A 15,698-nucleotide genomic window follows, 5' to 3' on the forward strand; every position below is an offset into this window, starting at 1 on the left:
CAACTAGCTTTCGCATTCAGGGACTAGGGTCATTTAAGTAATTTATCCGGCATTTTTTGGGCATCAAGACATTCAATCACTTTTTATTGAAGCATAAGATTAAAAGTTTTTATCGAAGGCCATCATCGTTCCCAACAGTTATTGATTATAACCAAATGGGACAAATATGTTGGAATGAAAATTCCAAAAACGTGCAAAACTACAACATTGTAACAAAGAAAAAACTGCTTTTTTAAAATATTGGAACCAAATGATCTTAGGACAGAACACTTTTTGCACAATTAAGGTTCGTTTTGTTTTTCTCAAGCAGAAGATTGAATGTTCTTGACAAAATAAAAAATGAAAATATGGGTATCTCAACACATATGATTCAAGAAAGCAAATATATTGAAATGAAAGTTTCAAAATTTACCGTAACAAACAAAAGGGTCTTGGGACAGAAAGAACACCTTTGCTCAATTAACGTTCTTTTGTTTTGTTTTTATGAAGCAGAAGATTGAATGTTGTTCATAATGCAAAATCACTTCTAATTGCGGTTGCAGAATCAAATTTAGGGACTAAGGGTCATCAAAGCAGAATATATATCCATTCATGCATTATTATGAATTAAAATTCATAATTTTTTAATCGAAAAGCGGACACAGATAGAGACAATTGCTTGAGTAGCAATTAAGGCAACAACTACCTTTCACATTAAGGGACTAGGGTCATTAAGTTCGTCCGGCATTTTACTCTATAGTCATTGAGGCTTCTATGATCCGTCCGTTACAAAATTTATAAAACATAGTATATTCATCGATTCCAATGGTCAAATTTAGGTTCTCGGCACAGAGCATATCAGTTTCTTTTGAATGTTCTTGAAAACATTTTGTTTGATTGTCTAATATCCCATAAGACTGAGATTCAAACAATTATTATGAAGAAAAAATATATAAACTAGGAAGATTGATACATGACAATATTCAACACTATAACCTCCACTCATGAAATCAATCATTAAAAACTGAGACAAGAATCATATACCTCATTTTCAAATTCGGGATAGAAAGTTGCTCTAGTTCGTGCATGAAGCCACATCAACTCCAACACCTGAACCATCAACCTTTCCTTTCCCACCAGCATGCTCACCAACAGTTCCATGAGATTTCAGTTTCAAAATCACCATTGAACCTTGGAAATTAACCACCTTATTAGCATGCTGAAACTGAACACCGCTATGTTCACCAATAAAAGGTTTTGTATTTATCAAGCAGAAGATTGAATTATATTGAATGATCAAGAATAATAAAAATGGGTAAGGTTCTACCTTTTTCAGTTACTAAATCCAAGACTGACATTTATAATTATCAACACAAATATAGTGCTATCTGATTCTTATACCAACACCAACCAAATTTTATCAGATTTCGCAATATATCTCTAGTAAAAAAGACTAACAGATACAACCTCATGGCCATAATGCCATATATACCAGATAGATATTATAAGAAACAGTTTAGAGTCCAAAGAGTTGGTTTCTTTGTACTTTGCTTCAGTTGATTCGTGTCTTCTTAGAGAATTCCTTTGAAACCCTTATCAGTAGGCTAATCAAACTCAAGGACACAATGCCTTTTGCATTTGAAAAATCAGTTCATATTGTAGTTGCAAAATTGCATTTAGGGACTATGGTCATTAAAGCACAATAGATAATATCCATGCCTTATATTATGAATGAAATTTTATATTAAAATTGCATTTAAGACAACAACTAGCTTTCACATTAAGGCATCATCCAACATTTTGAGCCACCAAGACAATCTCTTACAAAAATCAAGGAACAAAGTATATCCATCGAATTTGGAGTTAGTCATCTCATGTATACCATACCACTAGTGACAGTTTCACAATTAGGGTCATAAAAAGACAATAGACACCATCCACATTTTGAATAAACTTTCATATTAAAATTGCTTTGCTTTGAAAACCTCCATCCAACTTTTCCATTATGAATAAAGAATTCATAATTCATTTTCCATTGAGGGACAAGGGTCATTAAGTTCATCCAACATTTTACTCTATAGTCATCGAGACATCTATGATCTATCCATTACAAAATTTATAAAACATAGTATATTCATTGACTCCATAGTATCTCATCCATCCATTACTCTATAGTCATTGAGGTAACAACTATCTTTCACATTAAGGCATCAGTCAACATTAGGGACAAGGGTCATTAAGTTCATAATGCAAAGTTACTTCTAGTTGCAGTTGCAGAATTGAATTTAGGGACTAAGGATCATCAAAACAGAATATATATCAATTCATACATTATTATGAATAAAAATTCATAAATTTTTTTAATAGAAAAGTGGACACCAATATAGAAAATTGCTTGAGTGGCAAATAAAGCAACAACTAGCTTTCATATTCAGAGACTAGGGTCAATAAGTTCATCTAACATTTAACTTTATCGTCATTGAGGCATCTATGATCCGTCCGTTCCAAAATTTATAAGACAAAGTATATTCATCGATTCCAACTTTCACATTTCCTTACAAAACTTATGAAACATTAGGGATATTAAGTTCATACAGCAAAATCACTTCTAATTGCATTTGCAGAATTGAATTCAGGGACTAGGGTCATCGAAGCACACACAACAGCAAACATTTGTGCCTTATATTTTTCATCAAAGCACAATTGCATTTAAGGCAACAAATAACTTTCACATTAAGGCATCATCCAACATTTTTGGGTTAAGAAGACTATCCCTTAGAAAAATAGGGAAAAAAGTAAAACCATCTTATTATCGAATTTGGAGTTAGTGGATTCATGTATAGCATACCACCCTTTATAGATAATGAAAAGAAAAATCATCTCAGTGACATTTTCACAATTAGGTTCCATAATAAGACAATACAGACCATACACATTTTGAATAAAAGTTCATATTCAAATTTCGTTAAAGGCCACCATCCAACATTTCCTTTATATGAATAAAGAGTTTGTGCATTTTACTCTAAGGTCATTGAAGCATCCATCCCTTAAAAAACTTATGAAACATAAGAAACTAGGGTGATTAAGTTCATAATGCAAAATCACTTTTAATTGCAGTTGCAGAATTGAATTTCGGAAATAAGGGTCATCAAAGTAGAATATATACCCATTCATGCATTATTATGAAAAAAAATCATAATTTTTTTTAATAGAAAAGCGGACACCGGTAGAGACAATTACTTGAGTAGCAATTAAGGCAACAACTAGCTTTCACATTCAGGGACTAGGGTCAATTTACAACAAATTCAATAAAAATGTAAGATACATAGAAGTAACCCACATAAAAAGTTCTGGAACAAAGATTGTCTAGAAGTACACAAATACCAATGATATAACCATTTTCTGAAGGTTTTTAAATGAAGCTACTCCAAAATATTTATAATTCAACTTCATAGCAAATAGTTTTCCTGACATAACATATATTTCTGCTTTGAAATGTCCATCTATATAAACATAAATATGTATTGAAACCATATTGAATTGATAATCACAAACCTGCATGCTTTTGACCAAACCCCTGAAGGCAGCCCACCTCTGAATCCATTTAAATTGTGGTAGGACAAAGATTTGTAGACTCTGCAGACCTCGCCACACACATGGGCATCTACTCTTGGAGAACCTGCTTACAGTCTCTAAAGCAGCAACTTTAAGTAAAAAATATGTGGCACACCCCACAGCCCTGCTTCCAAAGTCACCATCTCTCAATGAAACAAGGGGTTCACAATATCTTTGTGCAAAGCCTTTAGGACGCGAAGCACTCATACATACCAGATCGTTATTATAAGAAATAATTTATACTCCAAAGAGTTGTTTCTTTGTACTTTGTTCATGAGAATTCCTTTGAAACTCTTAGCAGTAGGCTGATCAAACACAAGGAAGCACTTCCTTTTGCATTTGCAAAATCACTTCCTATTGTAGTTGGAAAATTGCATCTAGGGACCAGGGTTATCAAAGCACAATAGATATTATCCTTGCCTTATATTATGAATGAAATTTTATATTAAAATTTCATTTAAGGCAACAATTAGCTTTCACAATATGACATCATCCAGCATTTTTGGGCCACCAAGACAATTCATTACAAAAATCATGGAACAAAGTATATCCATCTTATCATCGAATTCGGAGTTAGCGAGCTCGTGTATACCATACCACTAGTGACAGTTTCACAATTAGGGTCATAAGAAGACAATAAACACCATCCACGTTTTGAATAAAATTTCATATTAAATGTCTTTTCTTTGAAAGCCACCATCCAACTTTTTCATTATGAATAAAGAATTCATAATGCATTTTTCTTAAAGGTCATTAAGGCATCCATCACTTACATAACTTATGAAACTTTTCGGACAAGGGTCATTATGTTCATCATATAAAATCACTTCTAATTGCAACTGCAGAAGTGAATTTAGGGACTAAGGGTCATCAAAGCAGACTATATAATCATTCATTCATTATTATGAATAAAAATTCATATTTTTTTTAATTGAAAAGCGAACACCGATAGACAATTGCTTGAGTAACAATTAAGGCAACAACTACCTTTCACATTCAGGGACTAAGGGTCATTAAATCCACCCAACATTTTATTCTACGGTAATTGAGGCATCTATGATCCATCCGTTACAAAATTTAGAAAACAAAATTTAGAAAACAAAGTATATTCATCGATTCCAACCGTCAAATTTAGGGTCACTAGGGTAATATACTCCACCCCTTTTTCAGATAATCAAAAAAGATTCCGGTCGCACAATGATTCACATTCTTATAGGGTTTTTATACCCTTTAAAATTGGAAACCCACCATCGTTCCCAACATGTATCGGTTATAAACCGAGTGAAACTCAGCTTATTGTGACAAACAAAAATCTGTCTTTTAAGATTCTTTTGGGACAGAACAGAACACCTTTTGCAGAATTAGGGTTCTTTTGTTTTTCTCAAGCAGAAGATTGAATGTTTTTGAATGATCAAGAATGAGAAAAAAATGGGTAAAGTTGTACCATTTTTCAAGCAGAAAATTGAATGTTCAAACAGAAAGAACACCTTTGGTCAATTAAGGTTTCTTTTGTTTTGTTTTTATGAAGCAGAAGATTGAATTTCGAAAATGGGTATCTGAATGAATCAACATGTGGAGAGAAGGTTGAAAAAATTACCGTAGCAAACAGAATAGATTATCGGCAAATAGCAGTTTCTCGATCCTTGAATTCCACGATGTGTGTAAAGTGCGTGTTTTCATTCTTTTTCTTGTGTTTCTTGAAAAGAAGAAAGAAAGAATGAGTTTTTATTCTTTTCACAAATGCACATAGCGTAAGATTCAAACACACACATAGTATTTCACAAATGCGTGTAATCCCAATGGACCGTTTGATTGTTTTTTTAAATAAATTAATTTTATAGTGTATTATTTTCTTCTTCTTTTTTTAATCTTAGGGTTAAATATTTCTTTATCTTTATAATTATACCAAATTTTAATTTTTGTCCCTATTAAAAAAAATTGACATGTTTTGGTCTCTAGTTTAAGTTTCTATTGTTAAGCTAATGTCTATTTTTAAATGGACAAAACTTACATGCATTTCCATACATGCATTTCTTACTTTTTCACTCACAAAGAGGTGGTTATTTGTGTTTTTTCATTTTGAAAAAATAAAAGAAAATTATTTTTTAATGAAAAAAACTACCTCTTTGTGAGAGGAATAGTAAGAAATGCATGTATGGAAATGCATGTAAGTTTTGTCCTTTTTAAATAATTATTTTGTAGTTATATCTAATTTTTATGTCGAAATTTTCATTACATTTATCTTTTTATCTTTGGAAATTTTAAAAATTCATATATAATGGATTCAAAAAAAAAATCATATATAATTCTTCATATTTTAATTTTTTTAAAGTTATATGAATAAAAGTTTTATAGTATTTTTTTTTTGAGTCAAGTAGCATAAAAGCTAGAAATTCACCACTTGAGGTCAATAAATTGGAGATCTAAAGTTCGAACTTCGGTCCTACATATAAAATGCAATATTTTTATATAGAATGCCATAATAAATTGAATGCCATATTTTTATATTAATTCGTTTTAAAATAAATTTAATTTTCAATGATATTTGTATTGGTATTGGTATGTAGTCAACAACATTTCAAAATTTACTTTAAAGGTATTGGTATATAGTCAACTAAATTTCAAAAAACTTAAAAATTTACTTTAAAAATATAAATTAATGAATATCAATTTTTAATTTTTTGATAAATATTTAGGATAAAATGATGGTGTCACGGTCCAGACAGAGCACCGGTGGGACTCGAGGGAATTAGTTTTTACTGATGCACGCGAAAGATACCTTTATTTAAAAATAAAAAAAAAGTAGTGCAGGACATCACTCAGGTTGACATACTTTTCTGCCCTATTTATATAAATTATGTTCATTCAGTTCAACCTCCAATTACTATTTAGCCTATTTATATTAATATAACAATATGTTGGCTAAGGGATACAAAAATTTACTCCGATTCTTAATATAAGAGAAACTTTACTTTTTAGATTCATTGAGAATCTAATCTATCTGGTCCATATTATAGACTAGATATATTATATTTTTAATGAATCTAAAAAGTAAAATATCTCTTATATTAAACACCAGAGGAAATATGTTATAGAAGATATCCAACATCCTAATTATACATTCAGCAACTAATAAATGAAGTGAGTTTTTCCTCTTCAAGCAAATACTACACTGGTGTCACTTTGATGAAAATTGTAGAATCTATAACTCAAAAATGTAAGTTTTATCCAAAGTAATTATACAGTTATAGAAAACAAAAATACAAGGGTCTATATATAAGTATGTGTTACAATGGAATACAAAATATAAATATATTTCAGTTAATGGCCTCAAAGCCATGTCCACTATTTGGTTTAGAGCTTCTTCAGTTTTGCTTTCAAGTGTGGCTCAAGGGTAACTTTATTGGTAGCCATGTCAATCAGATAACAAAATTCCCTTCAACTAGTCGAAAACATCTTCGAATCCCTGTAACCTGTATGTAATGTATACAACATTTTGTCTCAACAACACAAACAGAATAAATAAGTTGGTCCATTTCTGTCATTACTTTCTTCTTTTAGCATTTTGAGTTCTACTTTGATTTTCTACTATAGGCGGCGTAGATAAAACAAATTGTTTCGAATGTGAGATCTCAAAATAACGACAAGGAAGTGTGATAGATAGGAGCTCCTATCCAAGTGTGTGTTAATATCACATCAAAATCTTCTATAGCCAGAAAGAAGTAATAAAAATGAGGCATTATTTCATCAAGGAGCATATTAAGACAGTTGATTTTCCTTCTTGCAGTAACAGTTGCGTGAAAGAATTTAGTGTTTAAGTCTCCATCTTTGTACCAAAAGGTTTTAGCCCTCTGCCTCCAAAAAAGATCATCCTGAAGAAGGAGAGAAGATAATTTTTTTTAAGAGCATTAAACTGATTTTTGTGATAGTTTGTCAATATCCTTACGTAGAGTTTGGAACTTTTCCTTACTCCATCGAAGCAAGTCTGAAGCACACCTTTCAAGCTTATGAGTGATATCTTGTGTTGAAAGACATTGCCACTAGACTACTTAACCTAAAATAAATAAATATGAGTGCGAATTTCTATTTTAATCATCACTTCTCTTGGAATTAAAAAAATTAACAATAGTTCCCGTGAACTTAGTTCAGTTGGTAGAGACATCACACTTTGTGTGCAGGAGTCGATGTTCAAATTCTGGCACTCCAATTATTCACCCTTAAAACTTTTAAAGTGGAATTTCTAGTCACTAACTAATAATAAAGTGATAATTTTTTTTTTTTTTACACAATAGAGTGATAATTTAGGGACGAATGGTGCATTCAATTTTTTTTTTAAACAAAAAAATAAAAACTATTAAAAAAAGTCCTGAATGATAATAATTTCTTAGGAAAAAAAAGCGCTTTTATATAAGTGTTTATCCAAACAAGTTACTAGCATTTGCCCCAAACCCGTGCAAAGGAAGGAACACACACACGACAAAGTTATTGAATCGAAGTGTTTTTTAAGAACCGTAGTGGTTGGTTAACACTAGCAGCAACAAAACTATTACTCTCTTCTTCGCTGCATTCTCCACGTGCAACGCGTGTCTATATATTTATATATATAGCTGTATATTTCTGAATCAAACCAAATTCAGAATCCGAATGCTATATACTGAACAACGATTCACCGCTTCAGATTTCAGAAAAATAAACCGTTCATCGCATCCACCACCAACAACAATCATTTCTATTATCTAAACTGAAAGATCACAATATCTATCAATGGCAGTGTAAGTTCATTAATTAATCACTAACTTACTCTTATGAATTTTATTTTAATTTTGTATATAGTGAAAATGGAATGAACTAAATTACCCTAAATTGATATTGACAGGGTTGCTTCTGCTCCTGGAAAGGTTTTAATGACTGGTGGTTACCTTGTTTTGGAGAGACCTAATGCAGGGCTTGTTCTTAGTACAAATGCTCGTTTTTATGCTATTGTTAAACCTATCTACCCTGAAACTAAACCTGATAGTTGGGCATGGGTCTGTTATTTATTCTTTTACTCATATAATTTACTGAATTGTATGTTATCGGATACACTATCGACAAATCACAACCAATCATATGTGTGACGTCAGGAGGAGTAGTGGTTATGGTTAAAGTTAAATGTTTTTAATGATGTGACGATTATGATTGGTTTGACTGTGTAAAAAAATGTATACTGCCGGTGTATATGAATTAAATCTTATGTTATATTTATGTGATGTGATTGCTTGCTTTTTGTTCAGGCTTGGGCGGATGTTAGATTAACCTCTCCTCAGCTCTCTAGAGAAGCCTTGTATAAATTAGCACTCAAAAATCTTACCATTCAAACTGTTTCATCAAGGCAGGTTACTCATTTTTGTCAAATCAGTTCTTTAACGATTATATTTGGATGTTGAAATTTATACCTCATTTAAATTAGCAAGTCATGTAAAAAAGTGTGTTAATTAATAATTGGCATCCTCAAATTGCGATCTTTCTAGTTTCTCACTGCTATTAGTTTTATTGTTTGGATTGACTTATTTGAGTTTACCTACTGCAATAAGTACTTGTCAGATTGTTTGGGAGAACTTATAGAAACAACTTATGACATGTTCGCATGCTGTTTTCATCTTATTTCAATAAGCTTTCCAGTATAGCTTATGAAAATAGCTCAGTTGATATGAAAACTATTTGACTGTATTTTATCTTTTGTTATAGAAATAACTTATATGTAAACACTTATATGATGAACACTTATGCTATAAACACTTAACTAAGTTGTTTATCCAAACAGAGCCATAGTTAGGTGAGGCTTACAAGAATTGGTTTGTTATTTCAGTGAAACAAGGAATCCTTTTGTGGAATATGCAGTGCAATACTCTGTGGCTGCTGCTTATGCGACATTTGACCAGAATAAAAAGGATGCGTTACACAAACTACTTTTACAAGGTATTGTCTTGTTTTTTCTTTTTCTCAGCTCTTTTAATTAATGAACGTGTAACAACGGCTTCAAACATTTTATAAATGGATTGGTCGTGCAGGTCTTGACATTACAATTTTGGGTTCCAATGATTTTTATTCTTATAGGAATGAGGTAATTTTCTCTTGTTTGTATACTTTCTGCACATCGTTTTTCTCATCCTTTCTCCTTTAATTTTGATGGCCTGAAAATTTTAATATTATAGTATTTAAAAGCATAGACCAAGAAGTTTGTCTTAATAAACACTTCTGCAGATTCAGAGGTGCGGTCTCCCTTTGACACCAGAATCATTGGCCACCCTTCCGCCTTTTGCCTCAATTTCATTCAATACCGATGATGCTAATGAAGGAAACTGTAAGCCCGAAGTTGCTAAAACTGGTTTGGGTTCATCTGCAGCAATGACAACAGCTGTAGTTGCTTCTTTACTTCATTACCTTGGCGTCGTAAAGATTTCAGCTTCAAAAGATCATCAGGACAGGAAGGATATTGCAGACCTTGATATGGTTCATAAAATAGCTCAAACTGCACATTGTATTGCACAAGGGAAAGTGGGTAGTGGGTTTGATGTAAGTTCAGCTGTGTATGGCAGTCAGCGCTATGTGCGGTTTTCGCCTGAAGTGATTTCTTCCACTCAGGTATTTACCCTCCACCTTCCTCTTCTCATATGTATAGTGTATTGAGCAACAATACTACAATTCTCATTATTCAAGTTCATCATATAAAAACAGACACAGGCACACACAATAGAGTCTGTAAATTCAATATAGAACTGGCACAGTGCACCCTGATTTATTTGACCCATATCTGGCTTCTTTCTCAAGATTATTGACAACTATTACTCGTGAATTCTTGAAATTCCCTTGAGAAATATGTTCAATAACAAATATATTATGTAGTCACCATTGTGCATCGCATTGCATTCAATTTTCACGAACTTATAACTTTGGTACCATGTTCCTTGAATATGGTTTTTTTCTTGCAGCGAAAAAAAAAAAGGTAACTTATTGTTGCTTTAGCTGCATTATTTTTAGTTTATCTGCTTTAACAAACATGCTAGGATTCTTCTGTTTGTTACGTCTTACATTGATTAACCATGCAATGCTTTGGAATTATTAGAAATGTTCCAGAAACACCATTAACTTCATTGACTTTGTAGGTTGCAGCTACAGCAGTGCACTTGCCAGAAGTAATCATTGACATTCTAAAAGGAAATTGGGACCATGATAGGACTGAGTTCTCTTTACCACCTTTGATGACTCTTGTAAGCAACTTAAAACTTTGCATATGTTGGCATTATTATATGTTAATATGTCTTGTATTTATTGCTAGAACACTTACTCCGCCCTGCTTTGCATCCCATCTCCCCCACTATTTCTCCTTTTTATTGAAGGGGTGAGGGTGGTAGGGTGTTCCTAACTCAAAATTTGTACTTGATTTCTATTCAATTACCTAATTCCTAATTAAATGGTTACAAATAATGTTGTCTTATTAGCCTTCCTCTAGGTTTCTCAAAAAATTGAGTTTTTCGTTGCACAGACAGCTTTTTTTCTCTTGGCAATCTACATTGAAGTTATACCAGTAGCCTTCTCCGTCACAAAACATTCTAAGTTTTTTATTTTTTTTTAACACATTACAGTATCATTTAGATTCAGACTTTTCATTTGAATATTGGGGTTCTTCATATATATGGGAATCCAATGCATTCTAGTTAATTAACCTTACATGATATTTATTAAAGATTTGGATGGAGTATCTAGCTAGTACTTTCTTGTGGCAATTATGTGAAGGAAACAACTGATAACACTGATTGAAGAGGTTTTAGTCCTTAAGAATCAACGTTGTTGTCTTGATTTGGAGTTTTTTTTAATAACCGTGCCAGACTTGGAGACTAAGCGTAATTAAAGGCTTATATATTATTACTATTTATTTTTTGTGCTGTTTTATATTATTATGCCTTCCAATAAATATTTGTTGTGGTTTTTAGCAGCATCTCTAAACCTTGAAATGATAATGACCCGCGAGACAATATGATTCAAGTAAGGTGGATGAAATGGATAATTACTTCTAGTTTAATTTGTGATAGAAAAGTATCATTCAAGTCTAAAAGAAAATTATGTAGAGCTATAAGACTTAAAGTGTTGTATGAGACTAAATATTGAGGGATAGTAATACTGGTGTACCTCCTATTCTGAAAAAGATGGTAGAGTCTCATGGAAGTAATACTGGTAGATGGTAGACCAAATAGAGGATAGTCCAATAAGTGAAGGTAGTTGGAGACCAAGGAAAACTATTTGTCAAACCATAAAGGTTTTGAATTTGAATGGTTGTTGTCATTATGCATAATTTATGATAGGACATAATATTGTCATTTGATCTATGTAGCTGATGCCACCTAGTGGAACAAGGCTTTGGTTATTATTGTTGTTGACAAGAGATGGAAGCTTATGACTTCTTTGGAACAATAATCTACTTAGTGAGCAGCACATGAATCTCACTTATGTAGTGTCTAAGAAGCTGAATACGTTACAATAGAAATTCTCTATGCGCACACGTGTATACTGACAAGTGACAACAGTTAGTTTAGTAGTGTACTACTTTGCCTCTAGAAATCCTTTTTTTTTTTTAATTGATAAAATATGGATAAGTTTTTTTTCCCCCTTTTATCGTGATAATTTTACTATCTTTCTTGCCTCTTATCATCTCCTCATTCTGCGACTGACTTATGATACCATGATTGGACAACTATCTTATGGCAATTACTCTCCTCTCTCTCTCTCTCTCTCTCTCTCTCTCTCTCTCCCCCCATAATTTCTTTTTTCTATGCATTATTTTGATGCTATAGTCTGAAGCACATGAACTCTCTTGATACCCACACTAAGATGTTTCTCCTTTTAGGTACTAGGAGAACCTGGAACTGGTGGATCATCCACACCATCAATGGTTGGTGCTGTCAAAAAATGGCAAAAGTCCGACCCTCAGAGAGCTCTGGAAACATGGAGAAGATTGTCAGAAGCAAATTCAGCATTGGAAACGCAACTGAATTTGTTAAGAAAATTAGCGAAAGAACAATGGGATGCATATAAATCTGTGATTGACATCTGCAGCATCCTCAGATCAGACAAGGTATTTTGTTAAGATCATTTGAGGTTGTTTATTGAATAGAAGTAATTTGAAATTAAGAGAATTTATTCTTATGCAACTAAAGTATATTGGTTGACAGTTCTCACCATTAGACTCAAACAGCTTGAAACGTGTCCCAATTTTTTTCCTTTTCTTTTGTATTGAGGATTAGACTTCCACACTTCTTTCTATTGCTTTTTTCATGAAATATGATTTTTTAATGATTAAACTCATACGTCTCTCCTATTACTTTTGATGGGACCTTGGTTTTTCACAAAGTTGAGTAGCCATCGGAACCTTGGTTTTCACTTTCAGATTATGAACTTCATAAGTACCTGTGTGATATGATTTTCTTGTTTCATGCTGCGAAGTTTTAGTAATATTTCATATATTGCGTCGTTTCTTGCTTTTCGTCTTTCATATTGATGTTTGAAATGCAAATTACATAAACAGTGGATTGAACAAGCTTCTGAGCCTAACAAGGAAGCAGTTATTAAAGCACTAATAGGGTCCAAAGAGGCCATGGTGGGGATCAGATATCATATGCGCCTAATGGGCGAGGCTGCAGGTGTTCCGGTAAGTTTGTTTAGTTGAGCACTTATTTATATGGTGACCAATGGTGCTCTGTTTGTATGATATCAAATTTGCTTATAAAAATGTGTATGTCGAGGTGGAATATATGTTGCCTGAATTTTTATTTTTGTTGAAATTTTGTGATTTTACTTCATCCATTAACAGTTCGTGAGGACCGTATCTTATCTTTCTATGGAATAAGAATGATGCCAAGCTAAGGTTGGATATTGTTCCTATCCATAGTGGTTTCAGTATAATGAACTTAATAAAAATTTGCCATAATACACAAATAGAGAACTGGAAGAAAGAACAAAAGTTACTAATCAAGATTTCTGACATCCTAAAATGCACTCGATTATTCATGTTAGCTTAGAAAGTACAATTTACTACCTATGAACCTGCTGTATGTATGGTTTCTTTTTGGATCTATAATCAGATCATTTGATAAAGTAACCATAAAAGAAAACGAACTCTGGTTCAGTTGAAAAAAGAGTTGCTTTGTTTTTACTTGTTAATTATGAACTCTGTGATCCATTCAGTAGACCGTTTTTACTGTTCAGATACCATCTACAATGTGTTTGTGGAGCATATTAGCATAAATGCAATACTTACACGCTGTTCAGCTTTTATAATCTTTATTGATTATTGAATTGGAGTCAGAGTTTTGGTGTTAGAAACTCACATACTTTCCTGATTGATTAATATTTGATCATTTCATTAGTTGACGAGTTCAACAATCTCATCATAAGTTGCAATGTGTACAGATTGAACCAGAATCACAAACACAACTTCTAGATGCTACAATGAACTTGGAAGGAGTATTGTTAGCTGGAGTTCCAGGAGCAGGAGGATTTGATGCAGTCTTTGCCGTTACTTTGGGAGATTCGAATAGCAACCTGACAAAAACATGGAGTTCACTTAATGTTCTTGCCATGTTGGTTAAAGAAGATCCTTGTGGAGTTTCATTAGAAAGCGCTGACCCACGAACCAACGAAATCACATCAGCTGTGTCTGCTATTCATATAGATTAAGTTAATTTCCATTGATAAATTATGTCACCACAAAAAATATTCTGTGGAATGTGGCTTTTAGACTAGGCATTACTTTCTTTCCTGTTTTAGTGGGGAAAAATGAGTGGATGATTGAAATAATCCTGCCTTGGTTTTTCGTGTGTCCCTCCTCCAATAGTGCTTGGGTTTCTAAATGAGCAGAAAATTCTTTGAATAATAACTTTAAGTGTATCATCAAAAATTCAAATGTGTTGTCCAAGATATTCCCCACCTTTCTGGATCTATCCACATTTCTGTGTCTGATTGAGAAAAATCATTAACAATTTTTTTTGTTGCTTGCAACTTTATTTTCTACTCTCATTCCCTGTTTTGGCCTTCTCTGTTTCGAGTGAGATGACACTAGACCATAAACAGTCATTTGCCGAAAATTACAAATCAAAACATAAATTTGGAACAAGTGTGTGGAAGAGGGTAGGGGTGTGCATGGTTTGGAAACCACACCACACCTAATTGATAAACCAAAACCATTTCAATAACAAACCGGTTATTTTTTAAAACTAATTTGGATTTGGTTATTAACCGGATCAAACCAATTTATAACCGGTTTGTAATAAAATTTAAGTTATTCACATGATCCAATTTTAAATAGGTTTTTTTCTTAAACTAATTTTTTTTATTAGTTGATTAAAAAAAATAGATTTATTAATTATTTTAAAAACATAATTTTTCATTAATTTTATGATTGAATTGGTTTATAATCAACCCACAAAATATTTTTTTTAAACCCAAATTATTTTTTACTTAGCCGAAAACTTGTTTTTTATATTGTTTTAAAAATAATTTTTATTATTTAAAAAAAGAGTAATTTTTAAAATTAAAAAATCTGATTTTTAAATACAAAAAAAACTAATAAATAGGAAAAAAATTAAAATACTAAGTTTTTGAAAAACTAAAAACATTAAAAACTGATTTTTTAATTATTTTTAAAAAAAACTGAATTTTTTAATTATTTTTAAAAACTAAAAACATTAAAAACTGATTTTTTAATTATTTTTAAAATAATTATTAAAAATTTGATTTTTAAAATAAAATAATAATAAAATAGTATGGGTGGTTGGTGGTGGCCGGCCGCCGGAGCACCACCACCAACTGCCGGAGAACCACCACCGACCGCCGTGAAAGTCGTCGGAGGTCCGCCGGAAAACCGCTGTCCGCCGCCGTGCCAATTGGAATAGAGTTTATGCTATTCGCCACTGAAATTAAGATTTACACTGATACATATATTATATATATATTGGCAAACATATGGACTAATTACATAGGCAAATAACCTAGATGGACATTCAGTAATAATATTAACAAGAAACATTACATTTTTATTTTTAGTGACTAAAACTAAAACTCCCTATATA

The 15,698-nt window shown here is 32.2% G+C and overlaps 1 protein-coding gene across 1 annotated transcript; it reads left to right on the forward strand.

The window, feature by feature from the left end:
* The first annotated feature begins 8,028 nt into the window (after nt 1-8,028).
* On the forward strand, nt 8,029-14,556 carry LOC123909275 (phosphomevalonate kinase, peroxisomal). The gene is made up of 10 exons (XM_045960091.1): nt 8,029-8,366; nt 8,471-8,621; nt 8,868-8,965; nt 9,443-9,552; nt 9,645-9,697; nt 9,838-10,218; nt 10,740-10,844; nt 12,479-12,706; nt 13,157-13,279; nt 14,041-14,556. The coding sequence occupies exons 1-10, from the start codon at nt 8,359-8,361 to the stop codon at nt 14,305-14,307; spliced, it is 1,524 nt and encodes a 507-aa protein (XP_045816047.1). The 5' UTR covers nt 8,029-8,358; the 3' UTR covers nt 14,308-14,556.
* The last annotated feature ends 1,142 nt before the right edge of the window (nt 14,557-15,698 follow it).

The sequence above is a fragment of the Trifolium pratense genome, linkage group LG2 (assembly GCF_020283565.1).
Source record: "Trifolium pratense cultivar HEN17-A07 linkage group LG2, ARS_RC_1.1, whole genome shotgun sequence".
NCBI lineage: Eukaryota > Viridiplantae > Streptophyta > Magnoliopsida > Fabales > Fabaceae > Trifolium > Trifolium pratense.